This window comes from Bubalus kerabau, chromosome 18 (genome assembly GCF_029407905.1).
Source record: "Bubalus kerabau isolate K-KA32 ecotype Philippines breed swamp buffalo chromosome 18, PCC_UOA_SB_1v2, whole genome shotgun sequence".
NCBI classification, from domain to species: domain Eukaryota; kingdom Metazoa; phylum Chordata; class Mammalia; order Artiodactyla; family Bovidae; genus Bubalus; species Bubalus kerabau.
The window spans coordinates 41,914,050-41,938,355 of NC_073641.1; the positions used below are offsets into that span (position 1 = coordinate 41,914,050).

Consider the following 24,306-nt stretch of genomic DNA (forward strand, 5'->3'; position numbering starts at 1 on the left):
TTTGATGCACAAGTGGTTCATTTCCTATAGCGCAATAAAACCATAGCCTCATAGCCTTGGGGTTATCTTATCTGTTGAACAAAAAGCAATTGTAGTTTATAAGTTTTCTACAAATTAACATCTGTTTTTGTGCAGTTGTAAAATGCCTGGGCTCTTATCAGTGGTAAATAGTAAGCCAAACAAAGCTGTATCTCCAAGCCTAGGGCCCAGCAAACCTTGGGTGGGCTTGTTAGACAACTGTCTCAGTTATCTTTTCGCTTTTCTTCCAAGTTTTGGATACTTTTTCTTAATAGTCCTTTGTGTGGTCATAAACAGTCTTCTAAGATTATTTTTGATTGCAAAAAGGCTAGTCTCACTGGGTTTTGTGTTTTTTGCCTGTTTCCTTTTAAAGGAGCAGCATGTATAACACATTCCACCGTTCTTGTTGTGCAGCCAACAAATCAAGAACCGTAAGAAGCCAAGCAATACAGAAGCCAGAGAATTAGCTTCATCCTGGAAAGTTTGTAAAGAATCTAGGATTGCATCTCAATATCCTGTTATTCCAAAGATCATCTCGCTAAATGTCTGTTTGTTTTAATCATTCTTATATGCTGATCCCTTGGACAGCAAGGAAATCAAACCTGTCAGTCCTAAAGGAAATCAACCCTGAATATCATTGGAAGGATTGATGCTGAAGCTCCAATACTTTGGCCACCTGATGCCAAGAGCTGACTCATTGGAAAAGACCATGTTGCTAGGAAAGATTGAGGGCAGCAGGAGAAGAGGGTGACAGAGGATGAGATGGTTGGATGGCATCACCAACTCAATGGACCTGAGTTTGAGCAAACTCTGGGAGATAGTGAGGGACAGAGAGGCCTGGTGTGCTGTAGTCCATGGGATCGCAAAGAGTCGGGCATGACTTAGCGACTGAACAACTACCCAATATGCTTATTTATTCCAAAGCAAGTAAAACAAAATTAAGGTATTCATTTCCATCTGGATTTCATCCACAGTGCCTACAACTGCATATGAATTTGCCTTTTCTTGAGACACTGCAAATTGCTGAAGTTCCTTGGCTGCCAGGAAGTGATTCTCCTTACTGCCTATAAGGCTAGACCCCTATAAGCACATACCAATTTCTCAGCTTGGCTTTATTGACCTTAGGTTCACTTGCAACATTTAGTTTTTGTTGCTTGTTCTACCAGGTGATAGGAGATTTAACTCAGGTATGATACTCTGTGTATGGCCTAAGTTTACTAATCAATTTGTTCAATTATATCTGTGTTAAAAAACAAAACAGATCTTTAATAATCTATGCAAATAGCATATCTTGCCAGAGAGTAATAGCATTGGTACCAAGATGAAGAAGTGGGTTGTTGGCATTTTCTCCATAGAGTATGTGTCAAAAATGATTTGGCTCTTAAAAATACTTTGCCAATAATACTTTTTTTTTTCTGAATTTATGGTGTTATCTTGAAAAAAACTGCATCAAAAAGAGCTATCAAAAGAGAGCAGATACTTTATTCAAACAGAAGCCTACATGCCAAACAACAACGGCTTTGCTTCCCTTCACTTTTACTTACCAGAATGATAATCCAATATTTAACAATAAATATGTCAAAAATCACATAATTGTAAGGAACTTTAGTTCTTTCAGCACCCTGTTCTTTGTTTTTCAAAATCAGGGCCATACAGAATATATTCTGGGGAGAAGCAAAATCTCTATTGTCTGGACAGATTGCGCAAAGCTAAAGAATAAATTTGATTACCTCTTGTTAAGAGCAGACAGAATATTCTAAGACTAATTTGTCATTTATCATATTCTAATTTTGCATTAATATAATATCTGACAAAGAATTTATGACCATTTTTCAAGTGAAAATTAAACCAATTTTGTCAACATTTTAAACAGATTTCTTTTTTCAGCCTTAAATTTGCAGATTTTATCAACAAAGGCAAAATTTCCTTCCTTTGAGTCCTCTGTATCTTGTTCCCATGTAGGCCTTGGCTTTTGCCAGCTTTTTTTCATATTCTAGCACAAACATATATTTTACTATAAGATAGAAATCTTTTCCTTTTTCATTTGTAAAACAAAACACACCCCATTGTCTTGTATATGTGGGTGCTAAGTTGCTTCAGTCATGTCCAACTCTTTGCAATGCTATTTACTGTAGCCCGCTAGGCTCCTCTGTCCATGGGATTCTCCAGGCAAGAAGACTGGAGTGGGTTGCCATTTCCTCCTCCAGGGGATCTTCCCGACCCCCAGGGATCGCGCCTTCTGTCTCTTGCATCTCCTGTATTGGCAGGCGGGTTCTTTACCACTGGCGCCGCCTGGGAAGCTCCTCTTGTGTACATGTGAACCTATTTCGTAGGTACTGTTGGTCTCAGTGTAGGCTCAACCACTCATCTTGTTTATAGCTTTTAACTAAAGTAACTCATTTTTATTTCATAGTGAAAACTGGGACATAATATTTAAGAACTAACCCTCTGTTATACAGAAGCACCTAATAGATGAGCAAAGTTGATGAACATACAACACAATGTCCTGAGGCATACACATCTGCTTTACATGTATATGTGCCAGGAGCATACAGCTTCAGTTCTACAATTTGGTGAGATGCAGATAGAGACACAGATATAGTCAAACCACCAACCACCTTCTGTTTAGAGTTAAAAAAAAAAAAGAAAAAAGAAGCCCTGAAAGTCAGCAGACCTTAAGGATGGATAATTATTCTCCATTTTTTTTTTAAAGCTTTTCTCATAGCATCTAAATAGCCGTAGGCCATTACTTAATCAGACATTCAGATACAAACAAGCGATAGCACAGCCAAAGTCCATACCCAGGTTTTTGATCTCTACCTGGTGGACAGGGGTCCAGCCAAGTCACCCACACTCTCACTCTGGAAAGGAGATCATTGTCAAACAAGATCTTTAAGACACTCACTCTGAATGATGAACAGAATCACTAGATCTTAACATTATTATTATTATTATTTTTGCAGATCTCAGAAATGATTTTTCTTCTATTAACCAGTGGATTTTTCGAATAACTAATCATATTGCCCTTTTCTTAGTAATGACTAGAACTGAAGCCAAGTTTGTAGACCGAACAAAGCCAGGAAAGACAGAAGATAAGAACCATATTTTAAATTGGTCTTATGGGATTCTTATAAATGGAAAAGGGAGGAAAAAGAAATAGTGTCAGGATGATGTGACTTGAGAGACCCTACTGGTCCTTGGGGCTTCCCAGGTGGCACCGTGGTAAAGAACCCACCTGCCAGTGCGGGAGACACAAGAGACAGGTTTGATCCCTGGGTCAGGAAGGTTCCTTGGAGTAGGAAATGGCAACCTGCTCCAGTTTCCCCGCCTGGAAAACTCCACGGACAGAGGAGCCTGGCTAGCTGATGGGGTCACAAAGAGTCGGACACTACTGAGTGCACACACACACACACACATTTTTCACTCATTTTACCTTCTTCCTCTTATCTTTTCTTTCTTGCTGTCTTCTAATTTATCTTGTCATAGTGTCTATAACTGGAAGTCACATTTACTCCTTTGTGAAATAATCAGGGGGTGTGTGTGTATATAATATAAAATCCCCATACTAGATCCATTTCCATATTTCTGTTTGTGATGCACCTGTAGTTTTGAGGATTGAAAGTGCTTTGGAATGAATAAGAAAAACTTGTTCTAGCTTTAAATCTGTACTTTCAAAAAGCTCTTGTGAGGATGGATAATGATATTATTTTGTATGTTGGTGGTTTTTGTTTTTTTGCTCTGTTTTTGCTTCCCTAGAACTTGATTTCCTAAGCAGTGAGCTAATAAGACTCACTACTGCTGCTGACTGGACACATTTATATACAATAAATCTTGATAAAACAATATGCAGTGAAGAGTATATGTATAGCTCCCTGATTGGCCCTTTTCATAATACTGATTGTTCCCTTTGTTGCATTGTGCTATGAATCAAGCTCTAAGAAGTAGGTGGAAAGCATCTCCTTAGTTTCAGAAACATCAATTCAGAGTCTCAAGGCCCCAGATTGTGGGCCTTCCACAATTACAAATCTCGTGTGGAATTTGGGTATTTGACTAGTTTTTGTTAAAAATCAAGATGAAAATCCCTGCTGAGTCCCAAATTTATTTTGAAATGAGGCCAAATTCCATGAATCTAGCCAGGTCTCCTTGTTCTGTGATGAATTGCTGTTGGGTCCAGGCCATGACCCAGTGGTCCACAAGTAACCTTGTGATTTTAAGCACCAGATGTTGTGTTGAAAGAGCCAAAGTTGCAGGGTCCAGCAAAAAGACACTGAGTTAGCTTATCTCATCTGGATTCATCTCTTGGTCTAAGAGGGACTCAGTAGGTCCAAGAGGAGTGAAGTTTCAATTGAGAAGCCAAACTAGTTCATCTTTGCTAGTTTATTACATAAATCATCACAGCTTCTCATTTACCTTCAGTGATCTTGGCCTTGGCTTTGCATTGTCAAACCTCATGGATTCTTTTCCATACCCCTAAAATCTATGGAACCTCTTCACTCACATTCACCTGAATTCTCATAGCTTAGTGCTATAAACCCATGCAACCCCTGCAAGAGGCCCTTCTTCAGAGACTAGGATGTCAGGACATTGTTTTCCCAACCTGCTTTCTCTCCTCTAGGCAGTTCTTTCCCACCCCTAGTTCATCTATATATAGTTCATCAAATGTAGTTCATCTATATTTGAAGCCCACCCCTGAAGGGCATTTTAAAAGTCTTTAGCTCTCTGGGGGCAGTATGTGATTTGGAGGATATGTTGAATACATCTCTCATCATCCAAAGCCCAATTTGGTATTAACTGAGTCTTTTTAGTTTTCCAGCCAGTTTTTATTTATTGGTTCAATTATTAATAGCAATAACATTCATTGAATTTTTAGTGTGCCAACTACTATTATAGGTATTTTTCCATCAAGTCATTAATGTTTGTAATAGTTCCAGAAGTTAAATTCCAAGGTCTTCCTAATGTACAGATGAGGAAACTGAGGCAGAGAGAATCCAAATAAATTACCCGGAGTCACTCAGGAGTTAACTAAGAAGTTGTGCTAAGTTGGTTTTGAAGGTCTGCACATGAACCTCATTCTATGCTCAAAACTAAGATTATGATACTGTTCTCTGTACGTGTCCTCCAGGTCATTCCATCTCTCCACAGTCTATTGTATTCTTATTATTTAAGTAGTATTTGCACCTCTGAATTTGAAAAGGTAATACATACTGCAGCTCGAACTTTGCAGATATTTTTTGCAAAGTTCGAAGAGGAGACTAGAAGAGCAATGAGAAAGGCAATGATGATGTTTACCTCCTGGCATTTGTTTTATATTTTGTTTCTGTGGGAGGATGTTGCCTATGTATCTGTGGACATAATTCCAGTCTTTCAGAGACTGATGGTAGGGAGCAGTGTTTGGAAGGTGTTGTGTATTTGGAAGGGCACCAGAATCTATCTGTGTAGCATAATTCCCAAGTTTGTGCCAGTTAAGCTCAGCAAAGGCTTTAATTTAGAATTTTCTCAGCCATTTGTGCATGCAAAGTATGTCATATGTGTTTCAAAATAATCATTGAAAAGGAAGCACAGACAGTAGGTCAGCTGTAAAAATTGTGTGCTATCTAACAATGGCGCCAGGTTACCAATGGTCTTTACCCCTGGGGGGAATCAGTAACAAAGTGCCTTGGAAAGTTCTATGTTCTTTGGAAGGGAAGCTGGGGTGGGGCTGAAAGGGGAAATAAGATTCAGGGTCTGGAGAATAATTTGAGTAGGGCGAGTCAGTTACTTATCAGACTCTGAATTGAATGTGAAGAGCTTTGTCTGGTAGGATCCTAAGTTGGGGATAAAACTGGCTTAAGAGGCAGACCATGGCATTTGAAGATGATGAGGATGCAAGTTTTTAGAAATCTTCAGTGTAGGAGAGAAGAGGCAGCAATGGGCACATCATTTCTAAGGTGCTTCCTTGGTTATCATCTCTCAATGGTGTGTATCATCTAGCCCTGCCCTCTGTGCAAGGTAATCTTATGTCACTTGCTCCACATTCAGTGTCCCAGTTGATCTTTCTGATACTTTCTCATTTCTGTTACAAGAATTCACACCTATCTTTCCTTTGTCTGGAATATTCCCCCTCTATGTCTGCACATGGGCTTCTTATCATCTAAGTTTCAGCTGAAGTGCCACACCCTTGAAAGTGTTTTTTCCTGATCATGGGTGCATGCGTGCTAAGTTGCTTCAGTCATGTCTGACTCTTTGCAACCCTATGAACTGCAGCCCACCAGGCTCCTCTGTCCATGGGATTCTCCAAGCAACAATACTGGAGTGGGCTGCTATGCCCTTGTCCAGGGGATCTTCCCAACCCAGGGATCAAACCCACCCTCTCTGCCAGCATTGGCAGGCAGCTTCTTTACCACTAGCGCTACCTGGGAAGTCCTTTTCCTGATATCCCTATCTAAAATACACTCTTCCCCTCAGTTCAGTTCAGTCACTCAGTCGTGTCCGACTCTGCGACCCCATGGACTACAGCACACCAGGCTTCCCTGTCCATCACTAACTCCCAGAGCCTACTCAAACTCATGTTCATTGTGTTGGTGATGCCATCCAACCATCTCATCCTCTGTCATCCCCTTCTACTACTGCCTTCAATCTTTCCCAGCATCAGGGTCTTTTCCAATGACTCAGTTCTTCGCATCAAGTGGCCAAAGTATTGGAGTTTCAGCTTCAGCATCAGTCCTTCCAAAGAATATTCAGGACTGATTTCCTCTAGGATTGACTCGTTTGATCTCCTTGCAGTTCAAGGGACTCTTAAGAGTCTTCTCCAACACCACACTTCAAAAGCATCAATTCTTCAGCACTCAGCTTTCTTTATAGTCCAACTGTCACATCCATACATGACTACTGGAAAAACCATAGCCTTGACTAGACAGACCTTTGTTGGTAAAGTACTGTCTCTGCTTTTTAATATGCTGTCTAGGTTGGTCACAGTTTTTCTTCCAAGGAGCAAGCGTCTTTTAATTTCATGGCTACATTTACCATCTGCAGTGATTTTGGAGCCCAAGAAAATAAAGTCTGTCACTGTTTCCACTGTTTCCTCATCTATTTGCCATGAAGTGGTGGGACCAGATGCCATGATATTAGTTTTCTGAATGTTGAGTTTTAAGCCAACTTTTTCTCTCTCCTCTTTCACTTTCATCAAGAGGCTTTTTAGTTCCTCTTCGCTTTCTGCCATAAGGGTGGTGTCATCTGCATATCTGAAGTTATTGATACTTCTCCCTGCAATCTTGATTCCGGCTTGTGCTTCATCCAACCCAGCATTTTGCATGATGTACTCTGCATATAAGTTAAATAAGTAGGGTGACAATATACAGCTTTGATGTATTCCTTTTCCTATTTGGAACCAGTCTGTTGTTCCATGTCTAGTTCTAACTGTTGCTTCTTGACCTGCATACAGATTTCTCAGGACGCAGGTCAGGTGGTTTGGTATTCCCATCTCTTTAAGAATTTTCTATATATTCCAGTAGTCTTCTTGTCGTATCTTTGCTTGTGCATATGGCAACCTCTGATTTGTTTGATTGTCTCATTTATAGTGACTTTGCATCTTCAGATTCTAAACTCCATAAGGCCAGAGACCCTGTCAGTATTGACCTAATCTTTACTTCTCTTTTAAAAATTATTTCAAGATGTATGAATGTATGGACTTAATCATAAAATGTAAAACTATAACACTTTTAAGAAAAAAATAGAAAACCTTTGGGATTCAGGACTAAGAGAGAATTCAACAAGAGGAAGATGAGCATAAGGACTTCTTTGATGATTGAGAAAGCACATGCAGACCCTCATAGATTCCTGATCACCATTGAGGCCATGAATACTGTAGCAAAAGAAAGAATATCCTGCATTGAAGCTGGACTGATTCTAGAACTAATGCTGGAAGTTGTATTATATAAATTACTGATATCAATGCCTTTATCATTTGGCCAATTCTCTTTCTCTTGTAAAAACAAAAAACTGTCTAAGTGGAGAATGATGCCCTGGTTATGTATCAAGTTAATAATACTTCTATGGGATGGCTTATGGGAGACTTAATCTATCTGTTTTTAGCCATCTGTGAATGCCCAGAAAATCCATTTGATCTAGTGCATGTACTACAACATCCTTTAAAGATTGCAGTTGGTGGTTGTCACTGTCCTTTAAATTGACATTAGCAAGAAAGTTGAAAAAGGAAAATGACAGGAATGTTTTGGTTTTGTGGCTGTGGGGGATTGTCCATCTTCCTTTCAAATGGCTTAAGGCCATTTAAGACTATGGGGAAGGTACTGTGCTGATGGTTATGTGGTTTATATCTCCACATTTTATCCCCACAAGTTAGGTCTCCAGTTGGCAGTGGAACTCAAACAATAGTCCCAGTTGCCAGTTCTGATTGTGGTTATTTGGAAGATCAAGGCTATGGGTTGTCTTTTGCTTTTATGGCCATCTTTTTAATTTTTTTATAATTTTCTTCTACATTTTTGAGCATATAAAATCTGAGAAGAGCTTCTCAGTAATTCTAGACCTCCAGATTTGGATAACCTCTTACTGATCCAAACTTGTTCTCAGGGGCTATGCTGGGTCAAGGTGGGGATGGGTGAGTGGTTTGTTAATGCCACTTCTAGGGAAACTCAAAGAAGTAAACACCATCTGTAAGGCAGATGATACCACTCTAATGGCAGAAAGCAAAGAGGAATTAAAAAGCCTCTTGAGTGAAAAATCTAGCTTAAAACTCAACATTCAAAAAACTAAGATCATGGCGTCCAGTCCCACCACTTCATGGCAAATAGATGCAGTGGGGGAAAGTGACAGATTTTATTTTCTGGGGTTCGAAAATCACTGCAGACAGTGATTGCAGCCATAAAATTAAATGACACTTGCTCTTTGGAAGAAAAACGATGACAAACCTAGAGAACATATTAAAAAGCAGAGACATCACTTTGGAAACAAAGATCCATATAGTCAAAGCTATGGTTTTTCCAGTGGTTGTTTATGGATGTGACAGTTGGACTGTAAAAGAAGGCCGAGTGTGAAAGAATTGATGCTTTTGGACTGTGGTGCTGGAGAAGACTCTTGAGAGTCCCTTGGACTGCACAGAGATCAAACCAGTCAATCCTAAAGGAAATCAACCCTGAATATTCATTAGAAGGACTGATGCCGAGGCTAAAGCTCCAATACTTTGGCCACCTGATGCAAAGAGATGACTCATTGGAAAAGACCCCGATGCTGGGAAAGATTGAAGGCAAAGGGCAAAGGGGGCAACAGAGGATGAGATGGTTGAATGGTGTCATTGACTCAAAAGATGTGAGTTTGAGCCAACTCCAGGAGAGAGTGAAGGACAGGGAAGCCTGGCATGCTGAAGTCTGTGGGTTCATGAAGAGTCACACATGACTTAGCAATGAACAACATCAGCAGTGTACTGTAGTTTGATTCCCGTTGTAGCATATGTCAGAGCACCCTTCCTTTTAAAGGCTGAATACTATTTCATTGTATGTATTTACTGTTATGTTGTGTTGGTCACTCAGTCGTGTCTGACTCCCTGCGACCCCATGGACTGCAAACACCAGGCTCCTCTGTCCATGCAGTTCTCCAGGCAAGAATACTGGAGTGGGTTGCCATTTCCTTCTTCTTGTATTTACTATGTTTTGTTTATTTGTTTATCTCTCTGACAATGTAGGAAGTTACTTTTTAAAATCTCAGTGTTGGAAATTTACCCATCTCTCTCTTTCTTCTGCCAAAAAGAGCTTGGGAAAACAGTGAGTAAAAATTATTTGCTTCTAAGTTCTGCTTCCTTGTCACTTTGCTCTAGTGGTTGAGTAACTGACATATTCTACAAAGTGAGGGCAGAGATGGGATTAGAGTCATGGCTTTCCCCAGCCAGTGGAATTAAATAAGACTTAACAGAAAATGAGAGGAACTAGACTTTTGACCTGTAATGAGCATCATGTCTTTCATTGCAAATAGGAATGAAGAAAACAAAATAATACTTATTGTGACTCTGGGACACGCCAGGCATTATGCTTGAGGTTCATCCCACATTCTAATTTATCCCTTCCTAGAGCAAGTCTGTAAGTCAGACTTTAGACAAAACAGCAATAATGAAAAGGCCTTGGACTAATATACAAGTTTCTTGAATTCTTAACAAGTGCTATGCAATAAAAAACATACTGTGAGTCACAGATGCAAATGACATATGTAATTCTCAATTTCCTAGCAGCCAAAGTAAAAAAAAAAAAGAGAAATAATGAAAAGAAACAAGTCAAATTCATTTTAATCACTTACTTAGCCTGAGATATCTAGAATTTTATTATTTCAATATGTAATCGATGTAAATTGTTAATGTGATAATTTACATTCTTTTTTTTTTTGGTTGCCAACTCTTTGGAATCCAGGGTGTATTTTACATTTACAGCACATTTCAATTTTGACTTGTCATGTTTTAAGAGCTCTATCACCGCATGTGGCTGGTGCCTGGGTATTGTCCTGTGCTCCTCTGGGCCATGGTGTTCTTTCCACTTCACCCCAGTGAGTATGTGTTCAGTCTCTCCCTTTATACTTCATGTATCTCTAGTTCCTTAATGGACATACTAGCTCATAACTTCCAAGCTGTCTACCAGTCACTTACTTTCATAGAAGAATGGCTGGCTTATTACTTAGAGGGAATATTTCCTTTTATTCCCCTTAATTTTGCATTCTCCCCAGGTCTATTTTTCTACCTTTGGAGAACCAGGAAATGAATGAATAGACAAATTGGGTAGATTTATACTTCTCAGTAATTACATAGGTGATTATTATGTGATTGCTGTTGCTAGGGGAGCATTTTAGATGGTTGGGGAAAATAGCCTTTGGTTACTTGGTTAAAAGGACAGACATTAACAAGAGAATTAGAGAGGAAAGTCAGAAAAACGTTGCTATTATAAAATTGTGGTGCAGAATATAAAAGGGAAAGTCTTCACCATATTTTTAAAGTTTATCTTTCTAACTATAAAAGCGATATAGAAAATACAATAGAGTGAATAAAACAAAAAATTACCCATAAGCTCACTTTCTCTAATGAGCTTCTGAGAAATTTCAAAACTAGAGGGGATTTCAAGACTAAACTCCTATTTTATGGGTTTCCTTGTCCTTTAGAGTGAGGAAGACACCTCACTTCAGAACAGTGTTTCCTTTGCGAAACAGAACTTGCCCAGTTTGGACACGTGTGCATGTTTGTTGTTAGTACTGCTTTGGGGTTGGGAACTGGAGGTGGGTAAATGTCCTGACAGAAGCATAGAAGTTGAGAAGAAGGAGCAAATGACCGTTAAGGTGATGGCTCATTTGATGTTGAATGGCATGTCTCCTGAATGAATGAAGGGGTCCCAAGGAAAATAAAAGGAGGTTGAGTTCAGTATTTATGGGATATGGGTCTTCTATTGGAACCAGCCCCTGACCATCAGCTGGTGGCCTTGAGTATCCTGGGCTGTAGCCCCGGCGCTGCATGGATAGATTCTGGTTCTCTCTGTGAGTGACTTTCTCTTGGTCCAGAACACTCCCGCTGCAGGTTTCCAGATCATTCGTCCTCTTTGGGCCATTGATACCTTCAGCATTTGAAATACACATGACCTTGAACAACACAGGAGTTGGAAGTACAGACCCCTGTGCAGCTGAAAATCCGCGTACTGCTAGCTCTGCCTCCCAGAAAAGCAGCTGTTTGATGGCTCACTCATGGGTAGGAGGCTCAAACCATTTGGATAGAATCAGGTCACAAAACCTAGTTTTGTTGATTCCACACATTGTGATCTCTAACTGAAAGCAAACTCCCCCCCGCGACCCCCACTTAGTTAATTTAAAGAACTGTTCTTGGCTTCCCTTTACTCAGATGGTAAAGGATCTACCTGCAATGAGGGAAACGTGGGCTACATTTCTGGGTTGGGAAGATCCCCTGGAGGAGGGCATGGCAACCCACTCCAGTATTCTTGCCTGAAGAATCCCCATGGACAGAGGAGCCTAGAAGGCTACAGTCCATGAGGTTGTGAAGAGTTGGACACAACTGAGTGACGAAGCACAGGACAAATGAAAATATAGGTACTATGTTTGAAAAAAATCCATGTGTAAGTGGATTGGTGCAGTTCAAACCTGTGTTGTTCAGGGATCAACTGTATTCAACTGATAATTCCTCCCCAAAATGAGGAGGAGAGACAACATGAAGGGGGACTCGTGATACTGACATGGTCCTTGCCTGGTACTGACATGGGCAGGGAGGGCTTGCCTGATAATGCCATGGTCCTTCTCCAGTGTCTGCCCCTTAACAGAACCCATCCTGTGTAGGCAGGCCAGGGTGATTTTGAAGCCTGTCATCAGACCTGTGAAGGATGTATCCTGTCACCCTGGATGTATCCTTTGTCTTCAGACAGCTATTTAAGACCAGTTCAGCACTTACAAATTCATGAATCTCGTGGAGCCCAAACGAACCCTTTGGGTGGCATATATACTTGCAGCTTCTCTAAAGTAGTACTCATCTTTGTCACTGTACCAAAATCAGGCCAAAAGGGACTCACATTTGATGAATGAATAATAAAATTCAGATTAGATTTACTTGAATGTGAATGTGATTACTTCCTGTTTTCTTTACCTCTCTATGCACAACCCCTCTCCCACAAATCATTATTAAGTGAATGAATCCATATACTCATTCAGTAAATATTTATTGCCTATTAAAGGATGCCCTCTGTGACTTCCCTGGTGGCTCAGACAGTAAAGCGTCTACAATGCGGGAGACCCGGGTTCAATCCCTGGGTTAGGAAGATCCCCTGGAGAAGGGAATGGCAACCCACTCCAGTACTCTTGCCTGGAAAATCCCATGGATGGAGGAGCATGGTAGGCTACAGTCCATGGGGTCGCAAAGAGTCGGACATGATGAGCGACTTCACTCAAAGGATGCCAGGCTCTAGGCTGAGTCTTGAGTTACACAGATGGCTGAGACACCGGTTCAGTTCTTCCTTGTATAGAAAGGCTTCCTTCTCAGGATGTTGCTCTCCAAAATGGCAGGCTCATCCACACAGAACAAAAATTAAATGAAACAGAGAACTTGGAAATAAGGGAATTAACAATAACAAATCCATTTACTTGCTCATTTGATAATAGATAAGTGCCCTTGATTCACAACATAAATAATATTCTGACCTTTATTAGAAAAAAGCAAATTGCAGAGTCCCTCTTTTTGTCACTAATCACAAGAGCAAATTGATCCATGATTGCAACTGATATAAAATCCCCTAGGATTATAATTGATATCTCCTGAGTTCTTGCCCTGAATTCCTTTCTCAGATCTGTGATATCCCAGAGAGCTAAGGAAAACACACACACACAACAGTGTATTCACTGCCTTTAGAGTATTTAGAAAGCAAATTCTTATAAAACAGTGGGAAACTCTATACTCTGTAATGTTTCCTTATTAAAGAAACATTGTTATAAAGTAAATGTACTAGTTAGGCTGAGTTTTACTGTGAAAAATGACACAAAGATATTGGAGACTAGAAGCCCCTAGTCTCTACTTTAAGTATGGAAAACCTAAAAGCTCTGGATAAAGAGGTTTGAAAGAGAGTCCTTTTCTTTAAATACAGATAGTGGAGTGGACATGAATGTGAGTAAAGTTCTCAGAAGGAAAGAAAGAGGAAAAGACGGAGGGAGGGAAAAAGGAAGGAAAGAAGGAAAGGAAATAAAAGAAAAGAGGGGAAAATGAGAATACAGATACCAGAGGTTAACCAAATGCAGAATACAGTGGCTTCCTGGAGCTCTGAGCTCTGGAGTTTGAGCGGCCACAGGTCAGGTCCTGAGGATGAGTTTCTGAGCTCACAGAAGGTGGTGAAGTATGGAGAGACTCATGCCTTAAAGCCCCAACTTTGAAAACGTGTCATTCTCAGTGAATGGGTGTGCTAGGAACCAAACCAACCAAGCTATAAAAAAAAAAAAAAAAAAAAATACCTGCAGAGGAAAATTGTAAAGAAATGTCCCAATTTGGGCCCAGGGCCGGGTGGAGGAAGGCCATGTACTCTGCCAGGAGAATAACAGAACATTTTGAAGCCTGTACAAATCTAAGTTGTTATAGTAAAATTTTTATGCAAGAGGTTATATTGATGTAAAATTAAGCATTAGCAAGGGGAAAAGAATTGCAAATACATCCATACGTATGTATATTGTACACACATGCTTATGTAAATATGACCAGATATAAATATAATAAAAATGATCTCATCAGGCTAGAATTGTTCTGTTGTTGTCTCCCAAAAGTGAGGCAGATGGTTTCTCAGGGTCTCTGTAATCTCTTTCTCTGATTAGTGCACTCACAGATTTCTTTACTCATGACTTATAGCCTGACTGTTGCTTTCTTGCCAAGTTAACATTTTTTATTCAGGGACTCGGGGGGTGCAGGAAGAGCTTAGACCTATTTAAGCCCTGGAGTCAAGTTGGTGCAATATCAAGCAGTTATGTGTGATCTGAGAGGTAGCTGCAGCGAAAGTAGCTGACTGTTATGTTTCTTATTAATAGACACACTCAGCCTCTGTGGCCGCTGGGTAGAGTGTTAATAAATGAACAATATGCTAGGCATCACCCCGAATTTTCTTGCTGCATTTGAAAATGCATGTGAATTGAAGTTTCCAAACAGTCAACCTTGGTACTTTCAGATCTCTTAGGAAAACCATACAAAGAACTCATGGAATTGTTTTCTCCAGAACAAGAATGCACATATAACTTTTATGAATATAGTGTTTCTAGAAGCTGTTGTGTGGGTCAGTCTTATTCCTGCTAGTGACAGAGTGGAGGTTCTAAAAGAGAACCCACTAGTTATTTATATTTAATCAACTTGCTGAGCTGAGGGTTTAGATCAAATGTTACCATTTGGAGAAGAAAACAGCTCCCTTCCTGAGTTGTAAATGAGGAGAGATGCTTACAAACGTGGAGGGGGTGATTAATCATCATATCATGCAGGATATGTTTATGTGTAGCAGAAAACCCCATGTAAGTTTTATTTATTTGAAATATTATTGTTATTGAGTGCAAAGAACTATGTTTTTATGTAAAGTTTAAAAATAAAAAAAAAACAAAACTATGTTTTTAGATGCTGGAGATAAAGGAGCACACAAAATAGTCCTTTTTTATTCTAGTTGAAAAATAGACCTTTATTTATCATTCACATGAGTGAAATCTGGAGATAAAATGTCCGAGGTTGGTATAGTGCTCCACAATCATCAGGGACTCAGACTCCTATCATCTATCTTCCATCTTGTTCCATCTTCTTGGATATATGGCTTCTGCTTCCTTGTCCAGACTATCCCAATGCAGACTAGGAAGGAGGAAGAAGAGAGGTATCTATGCCTTCCCTTTAAATTCTGTAAGTTTCATGTAGCACTGCCTCATATCCCATAGATCAGAATTTAACCGCAAGGGAGGCTGGGACATTTAGTTTTTCTCCTAGGAGGCCAGCTTCCCAGCAAAAATTCAAGGAGGAAGAACAAATATTGGGGCAACTGGTAGTCTGACACAGTCAGCATAAAGGCAAGCAGAAATTGCCTTAGACATGACATGGTATTTGACATGGTAGTAGTTTTAAGGACCTGATACAAATAACAGAGAAGGGACAAATGGAGAAGGGAAACTATGAGGGTAGTCACCTTAGGTTGCCCACCACCTTAGAGTGGCCTGGATCTGTTTGGAGAGCACCAATTCATTTTTCTTTCTGTGTCAGTGCTTGGCTGTAAGTCTGTGTGAGTATTGACAAAAGCCTGTTAAATAGTTTGTACCATATTTATTAAGCATGTAATATGTTTAGAGAGTTCAGTAATCTTTAAAAAGTACAGCCAGAAAGGGAGGTAGATGTGGAGTTTCAGAGTGGCCCTTTCCTTGGAAGGTCCTGCTGAAGCTCAGCACCAGCCCTGGGTAAATGGTAAGATGGTCCCATGCTGGTCCATCACCCATATCCCCACAGATGGAAGAGAGCTCCATTCTCCAAGAGACTCATCTCCAGTCTCTTCCACTGCCTCAGTGGCTCTACTTATGTAATAGGTCTTTCTGGTCCATCAATATGTAAACCTTGATTAAAACCTCAGAAGAAAGCATAAGCTACTTAAAGCAACCTGGATTTCTGTTCTCTCTGTAGCTTCTGGGCAAGACTTTTTCCCCCCTTTATTTTCATGCAGATAATTTTAGAATAACAAATTCTTATAATCTAAAGAGCCATTTAATCTAACTTCCTTCCTGAACTTGTCTTCCTTAAAGCTGTATTTCCCAAGTAATGTACCATGGAAGTCTCAGTTTTAAGAGGAGTTCTGTAAACAGTCCCAAGATTAAGAATCCCTGGGAAACAGTGCCAAATTTCCCATCTGGAGATTCCCAATATAGTTAGTTTTTATAGGCTGGTAGAATTGCGTACCTTACATAAAAATGTAAATGTGTGGGAATAAACTCTTTATTGATACCTGCAGAAAAGGAGAGCTCACCACTGAGGATCTAGAGCCTAACAGAAGCCTTTCATGGTGCCTTGGGTCCCTGGTGGCTCAGATGGTAAAGAATCCACCTATAGTGTAGAAGACCTGGGTTTGATTCCTGGGTGGTGAAGATCTCCTGGAGGAGGGCATAGCTACCCACTCCAGTATTCTTGTCTAGAGAATTCCAGGGACAGAGGACCCTGGCAGGCTGTAGTCCATGGGATTGTAAAGAGTCAAACACCACTGAGCAACTAACGTTTTCACTTGGGTGTGTGTGAAGGTCCCTAACTTATTCACCTATCCCTTAGTCACGAAGCTGAGGAAAATGTGTCACCAGAATTCTACCAATGTTGAAGTGTGCTGGGACTCATTATCCACTTGGTTGATTATTCAGTTTTTCTTAGTCTTCCTTCTGCACCCAGCTGCCTCTTCTGCATCTGGTCTTCATGGTGAGAAGCGCCTCAATGCATTTTTATTAAACGATAAGGAAGGGAAAGATTAGATTTCGAATTAGGGGATTACATTTCGAATCAGGGGAATTCCTCATCATTCCAAATGTTAGTGATGAATGAAAGTGGTAATTTACAATACAATACTAATGGATTAAAATGTTTATAAATTCTCATTCTGATTGACTCTCCAGAGAGATCTCAAAGCCTCCCTTTTACTTAGACTTGATTTGGTTTCTATGTTGTTATTTCAGGGAGTTTCACATTTCCAAAGTTGTCCATGATTTCCTTCCTCTCTTTTGGCACGTTCTGAGTGAAGTTAGGACTTCATCAGGCAAGACCAGTCAGCCCTTGGAGAGTATGTTTCATCTTATTTATTCAGGTGCTTATATTTATGTCCACACTCCTAAACCTGGGGGGTTCTTGCTTTTGACATCTACTAGTTACTAACACTTAGATTCATGTAGCTGCACTTGTTTATCTTTAAAGACAGCTGTTTCCACTTTAGTAGTGGCCAGTTTTGAGAAATGGATAGTCTGTTACATAAGTGTAAAAATATTTTTAGTTCTCAGTAAAAGAGGTAGACTTTTTTTTTAAATGAATTTCCTAGCTGAGACATTTCAAATCTATCCAAAGCCAGCCTGAAGGACACATAATGACGGCAGCTCAGCCATCATTGCTAAAGGACATGGCCCCAGCACTGACATTCAGGTCTGTGGGAAAGGCCGCAGTGTCCTGCTAAAAAGGGGATCTGGTTGCAGGTGTGCGATGGCAGCCAAGTGTAGACAGCTGTGCATGGGTAATGGGAAGGTGCGCTGGTTCGACTCTGCACCAGAGCTAAAAGGTTACCGCGAGATGGTGTCGTCTGGTGGCCTAAACCTGTGCCATGTGGAACCCCTCTCAGGGTCATCTGCCACCTGATCGTAGTCACGGTCTTTTCCATGCTCTTTGCCTAATCTTTGTTTGAAGAAAGTGTTCCGTAGCTAAAATAAAAATGTAAAGTAGGAGTTCAATTCAGTTTCCTGTACATGAGGGTGGAGTCAGGGATGGTGATGAGAACATTTGTCCAAGGTTCTGGGACTTGCAAGTGGCTCAGTGCAGAAGTGGCCCAAGCCAGGCCCACAGGGAGTGGGTGGTGGTCGGTGGTGGTCTCAGGGACTTCCCTGGCTGTCCAGTGGTTAAGACTTTGCCTTCCAATGCAGGCAGGGTTGATTCAATCTCTGGTCAGGGAGCTAAAATCCCACATTCCTTGGGACCAAAACATAAAAAAAAAAACAGAAGCAATATTGTGACAAATTCAATAAAGACTTTAAAAGTGGTCCACATCAAAAAATCTTAAAAATAGTGGGCCTGGACAAGCTGTCTAGGTTCTATTAGACTTAAGGCATTCTTTTTCCTTTTTCCAGGCAAGTCTTGCCTGGGAATTTCATTCCCATCTCCACACCACAATTTAAATGGGATTCAGACTGACTTGTCTAAAATGCTCTTATGCTGCTTAATGGCTACGAGGCTTTGGACAAATTTGAATAAATATAACCTCTCTGAGTCTCATTTTTCTCACTTAAAAATGATAAGAATAAGACTTACCTCAAATATTTGTTGAGAATTAAATACAGTTGACCTTCCATAGCTGCAGGTTCAACCAACCACAGATTAGCCAACCTTGGCTAGAAGATACTGCCCCCTCCAAAAAAAAGCCTAGAAAATTCCAAAAAGAAAAATTTGAATTTATTGCTCATCTGCAACTGTTTGTGTAGCACGTATATGTATTTATAACTATCTACGTAGCATTTACTTTATATGAAGTATCACAAGTAATCTAGAGATACTTTGAAGTATACAAAAGGTTGTGCCTAGGTTATATACAAACATGATGCCCCCTTATATATAAATTACTTTAATAATCATGGATATTGGCAGCTGCCGGGGTCCTGGAACCAATTCCCTATGGATATTAAAGGATGACTGCATTAAATATCAGATCTAAAAAAAATTCATCACAGGCCAGGCTTTCCATCAGAGGTGGCTGTTGATGTTTGTGTTCTTGCCAAGTTGTGTCCCAAGAATTCACTCATGCTGGTGGCAAGAAGGTAGGAACAAGGGTACTAGGTCTTACTTATCTGGAAGCTATAGAGTATGGCCTGGAGAAGACTAACTTGAGAGGATCTTCTTGGGGAAAATTAGTTCTCATACCTAGCAGTAGTTCCAGTTAAAGGCTAATATCCAATCATCGGTAAACAATTCTAAGCTAAACATCCTTCTAAAGCTCCTTCTCCGTGGGAACTCTGAGAAAAGGCAGCTGAAAAGAATCCAGATGAGGGAAGAGTTGAGTCATGGTAGGAGACAAATCCTAAAACAATTCCCTAAGCCGAAGAGGTAGCTTCTGGAAATTACTGGCATGCTAAACAGGCACTCTCTAGAACACAGGAAAATATAATTTCCAGAGTCTTCTGCTCTGTGTTAACTTTCCCTGCTTCCTGATGATACTCAAGCCTCCTCCAGGCAACTTCCTCAAGTCTTGGTCTGTTCCTGTCTGCAGGTAACCCTGAGTCTAAGACAGAGGTGGCAGATAATGGCCCTGCTACCTGTTGTTGTTCAGATGCCATGTCATGCCTAACTCTTCCTGGCCCTGTGGACTGCAGCACACCAGGCTTCCCTGTCCCTTACCATCTCCTGGAGTTTGCCCAGGTTCATGTTCATTGAATCAGTGATGCTGATTGAACCATCAGCTAGAATCGGTGACCTGACCATCTCATCTTCTGCCACCTGCTTCTCTTTCTGTCCTCAATCTTTCCCAGCCTCAGGGTCTTTCCCAATGAGTCAGCTCTTGGCATCAGGTGGTCAAAGTATTGGAGCTTCAGCTTCAGCATCAGTCCTTCCAGTGAGTATTCAAGGTTGATTTCCTTTCAGATTAACTGGTTTGATCTCCTTTCTGTCCAACAGACTCTCAAGAGTCTTCTCCAGCATCACAGTTCAAAAGCATCAGTTCTTTGGTGGTCAGCTTTCTTTATGGTCCAGCTCTCACATCCATATGTGGCTACTGGAAGGGCCATAGCCTTGACTATATGCACCTTTGTTGGAAAAGAATGTCTTTGCTTTTAATACACTGTCTAGGTTTGTCTACTACCTGAGAGAGTGCTAAATGTGAGAGAGCTTTGTGAAGAGCTGCCAAAAGCATTTGGGAAAAGGAAAAAAACTCAGTTATTTGCATTGCCCTGGTATCTCCAGGGCCTCCATTCTGCTGGTTCACAGGGCATCCTGGACATCTCAGCAGATGTTGCCCAGATCCTTGCTCTTCCTCTGCTTCTGGTTACAGAAAGTCAGTCCTCTGTTAGGACTGGACGTCATCCTTACTTATACTGCCCCCTTGGCTAGATTTCTCCCCTTAAAACAAACACTTCGTGTGTTGGCAGGCAGGTTCTTTACCACTAGCACCACCTGGAAAGCCCAAGCTTATTAAGCCCAAGAATAAAATTTGAATTTATTTAGACCTATGATGAACTGTGGTGTTAGAGAAGACTCTTGAGAGTCCCTTGGACTGCAAAGAGATCCAATCAGTCCATCCTAAAGGAAATCAACCCTGAATATTCTTTGGAAGGACTGATGCTGAAGCTGAAACTCCAATACTTTGGCCACCTGATGTGAAGAACTGACTCATTGGTAAAGACCCTGATGCTGGGAAAGATTGAAAGCAGGAGGAGAAGGAGACAACAGAGGATGAGATGGTTGGGTGGCAGCACCGACTCGATGGACATGAGTTTGAGTAAAGCTTCAGGAGTTGGTGATGGACAGGGAAGCCTGGTGTGCTGCAGTCCATGGGGTCACAAAGAGTCGGACATGACTGAGCGACTGAACTGATGATCGTGTCTCATCTCTTTTTTAATATTAGTCAGTGCAGTGTGTCCTAACTTCACATAGGAAGCAAAATGAGGAACCAGGATGGGTTACAGAGCAAATGAGTGTAATCAACTCTACAACCCAGAGGGCAGGATGTGGTTTTGGTTGTCCCAATTCCAAGTCAGAGCCAGGGCCTCAGGAGGGGGTGGTGTTATAGATACCTTCAAAGAATAGGACCGACTAACAAACGGAAATTACAAGGGGAAAGTTCTAGCTCAGTGCAGGAGAGGACTGGGAGTTGATGTGTGCCCCCAGGACCAGAAGTCTTCAAGCCGAGGCTGGGTGGCCATCACCAGGGTGAGGAAGGGGTTGAGAGGTTTCCTGTTCTGCTTGCGTGTTCTTCCAGCCAGTGCTCCAGGGTCCTGAGGAGAGTAGGGAGCAGGTGTGTCACTATCTTCCAGACAGAAATCTTCAAAGATTGGGACTCTGCTTGTCCATTAGCCCAGGCTTCTTGTCTTATTTATTCTTTTGGTAAATTCATCTTTTGTCTACTCCCTTACTCCTTTTGGCTTCCCTGCTGGCTCAGCTGGTAAAGAATCTGCCTGCAATGCAGAAGACCTGGGTTTGATCCCTGGGTTGGGAAGATCCCCTGGAGAAGGGAACAGCTATCCACTCCAGTATTCTGGCCTGGGGAATTCCATGGACTGTATAGTCCATGGGGTCACAAAGAATTGGACACGACTGAGTGACTTTCACTCACTCACTCACTAAGCCATTCTGAGCCCATTGAAATCTTTCAGACTTGACCACCACTTGGCAGTAAGCTTCTCAGTGTGTGAAGTAGCACTTCATTTTTGTTTTGGTTTTAAACAGACCTCCTTCAAGTTTCAGGGCAGTGCTTCTCAAACTTCTGGGAGTTTAAAGATGTTTTCAGTTTTCTTCCTGATTCTGTAACCTCTCCTGGGTTTTGCCTTCCAAACTCTGATCCTCATATATTAAATCTTTTCCGAAACCTATGAGTCACCTTGAGAGTTTTAGTGTCCTTTGCTAGATCTTCTCCAGCTCATTTTATACCTTCTTGGAATAGAATGTCCTGAACCACATGCAGCTTTCCCAGCTTACATTTCTGCAGTTTTATGCATGTTTACTCTGTGGGAGCCAGTGTGGTGTATATGAAAATGCATGATTTTAGGGCAGAAAAAAATTCTGGTTCTTCCACTAATACTATGGGTTGTGCAACTTTGGAGAAGTTACTTAACCATCTGCTTTGAGCATCAGTTTCCACATTTGCAAGATGGAGATAGCAGTATGCATGTCAGATGTTCAAGAGGATAAATGGCTTGGCATTTTAAAGTCTAATACCTTGCCTTGCATTCAGTAAGCTCTGAATAATTTAGAGGAGTAGGAGGAGGAGAAAGGAATGAAAAAGTTCTCATTCTTGTTTGTAATATCTTTTTCATAATAAGGGACCTATTTGATAAAATAGTTAACATATTTCAGAGCTGTACTTTGAACCTCCCTGTCATATTCCAATTTCACTTATCTTTGTCGAATTAATTATTTTCCATTTCAGTGGAAGAATGGTATTCTTCCATTTCAATCATGTAGATAAGAATGGTGTATTTGACCATTATTAAACATAAGTTAAACTTACAGCCTTGTATCTTTATGAACGTAAGTAAGTAGTATGTGAGAGAGATAGAGAATGAACCCATTATCTTCTGGTTAATGTTTAGACAGTCCTGGCACCTCCCAGAAACAAGAGCTACTGCGAGAGAAGTGGGAGAGGAGCCACTTGCGAGGCAGAAGCCTCTCTCGGCGTTCCATCAGCAAGGAGAGGTGGGTGGAGACCCTGGTGGTGGCCGACACAAAGATGATTGAGTACCATGGGAGAGAGAACGTGGAATCCTATATCCTCACCATCATGAACATGGTATGTCAGACCTTGTGGGGGCATGGGCAGCAGGTGAATAGATATCACTAGAAATGCTCCACCCCCCAAATAAGAAATAAGAGACCTTTTTGTGGTCCTTTTATGTTCTTTAATTTTTTAATTTGTTTGGCTGCATAGCTTGCGGGATCTTAGTTCCCCAACCAGGGACTGAACCCGGGCCCTTGGCAGTGAAAGGGCAGAGTTCTAACCACTGGACTGCCACAGAATTCCCTGGTCCTACATATATAATATATAATATTTGTATTTATATTTATTTTATTTTTATATTTTTATATATTATTATTTATAAAAATATTTATAAATATTTTCCATACCTAGTTGAACTTTTCTGAAGTTAAGGATACACCTGCAATGCAGGAGATCCTAGGGATGTGGATTCAATCCGTGTGTTGGGGAGATCCCCTGGAGAAGGAAGTGGCAACCCATTCCAGTAGTCTTACCTGTGAAAACCTGTGAAAATCCCATGGACAGAGGAGCCTGGTGTGCTACAGTCCATGGGGTCACATAGAGTTGACATGACTGAGCAACTAAACACACACATGCCTAGTTAATTAAGGATGGAAATTCAAAGTAAATTGCTGTTTTTCTTAAAAACATGTATCCTAGGAAAACCTGTAATTTATCATGTACATTTTTCTAGTAGTTATTTATCAAATGACTGAATCATTTTAGTATGATTTTTTTCTCACTGATTTATATACGAAATTATAAAAGAATTTCCACAAATGAAACTGAGGCAAAGAACTGGAATATTATTTCTTCAAGATAGTTGGAGCTAGAATTGGAGTAAAGTTAATGACCCCTAATTTCAAGTGCCCTTTTGCATTGTAATGTTTTCTGCCTTCCCAGTTGGTCATGTCTCACTCATCTTTGAACTCCACCAAAAATTTCAGACCTATAAGATAAGGAATTATCGCAAATGCATTCTCCTCCTCCAGTATTTATCTGTTTTGTATTCACCTGAGACTAATGATTTTCCATTTCTGACTCTAGGTCACCGGGTTGTTCCATAACCCAAGCATTGGCAATGCAATTCACATCGTTGTGGTTCGGCTCATTCTACTTGAAGAAGAAGAGGTAAGGCATAGCTTCCCCACCACTCTTCCAACCTAGATCCTCACACTCCTTGGAATGCGAAGTCACTTCAGCCATGTTCAGCTCTTTGTGACCCTATGAACTGTAGCCTACCAGGCTCCTCTGTTCATGGGATTCTCCAGGCAAGAATGCTGGAGTGGGTTGCCATTTCCTACTCCGAGGGATCTTTCTAACCCAGGAATCGAACCTGTGTCTCTTATGTCTCCTGCATTAGCAGGTGGGTTCTTTACCACTAGTGCCACCTGGGACGCCCTTCGCACTCCTTACCTCCTATCTTCAGAAGAGCTGTTGATGGACAAGAAAGAGGGTACCAGAAAGATGTCTGGAAGCCCATCTGTGTTATTGTCTTGGGAATTCAAGGACATCAAGTGGGAGACAGAGAACATTTCCAAGATATACATTCTTGGAATCATCTGACAGTCTTTGTATCTAGTAACTCACAAATCAGCTTGACAGCCGTGCCTAAGAATATTCCAAAGTGGATTAAATCATG

General features: G+C 40.8%; 1 protein-coding gene across 8 annotated transcripts in view; it reads left to right on the plus strand.

The window, feature by feature from the left end:
• Nucleotides 1-24,306, plus strand: part of ADAMTS12 (ADAM metallopeptidase with thrombospondin type 1 motif 12) — a 384,678-nt gene that overhangs the window by 177,234 nt on the left and 183,138 nt on the right. For all 8 annotated transcript variants that reach the window (XR_008704937.1, XM_055554960.1, XM_055554967.1 and 5 more), the window contains 2 exons: nt 22,501-22,697; nt 23,712-23,795. Coding sequence is in view for 7 of the 8 variants with exons in the window: in XM_055554960.1 (XP_055410935.1) it covers nt 22,501-22,697; nt 23,712-23,795 (281 nt within the window). In the remaining variant the exon portion in view is untranslated. The remainder of the gene's footprint in view (nt 1-22,500; nt 22,698-23,711; nt 23,796-24,306) is intronic.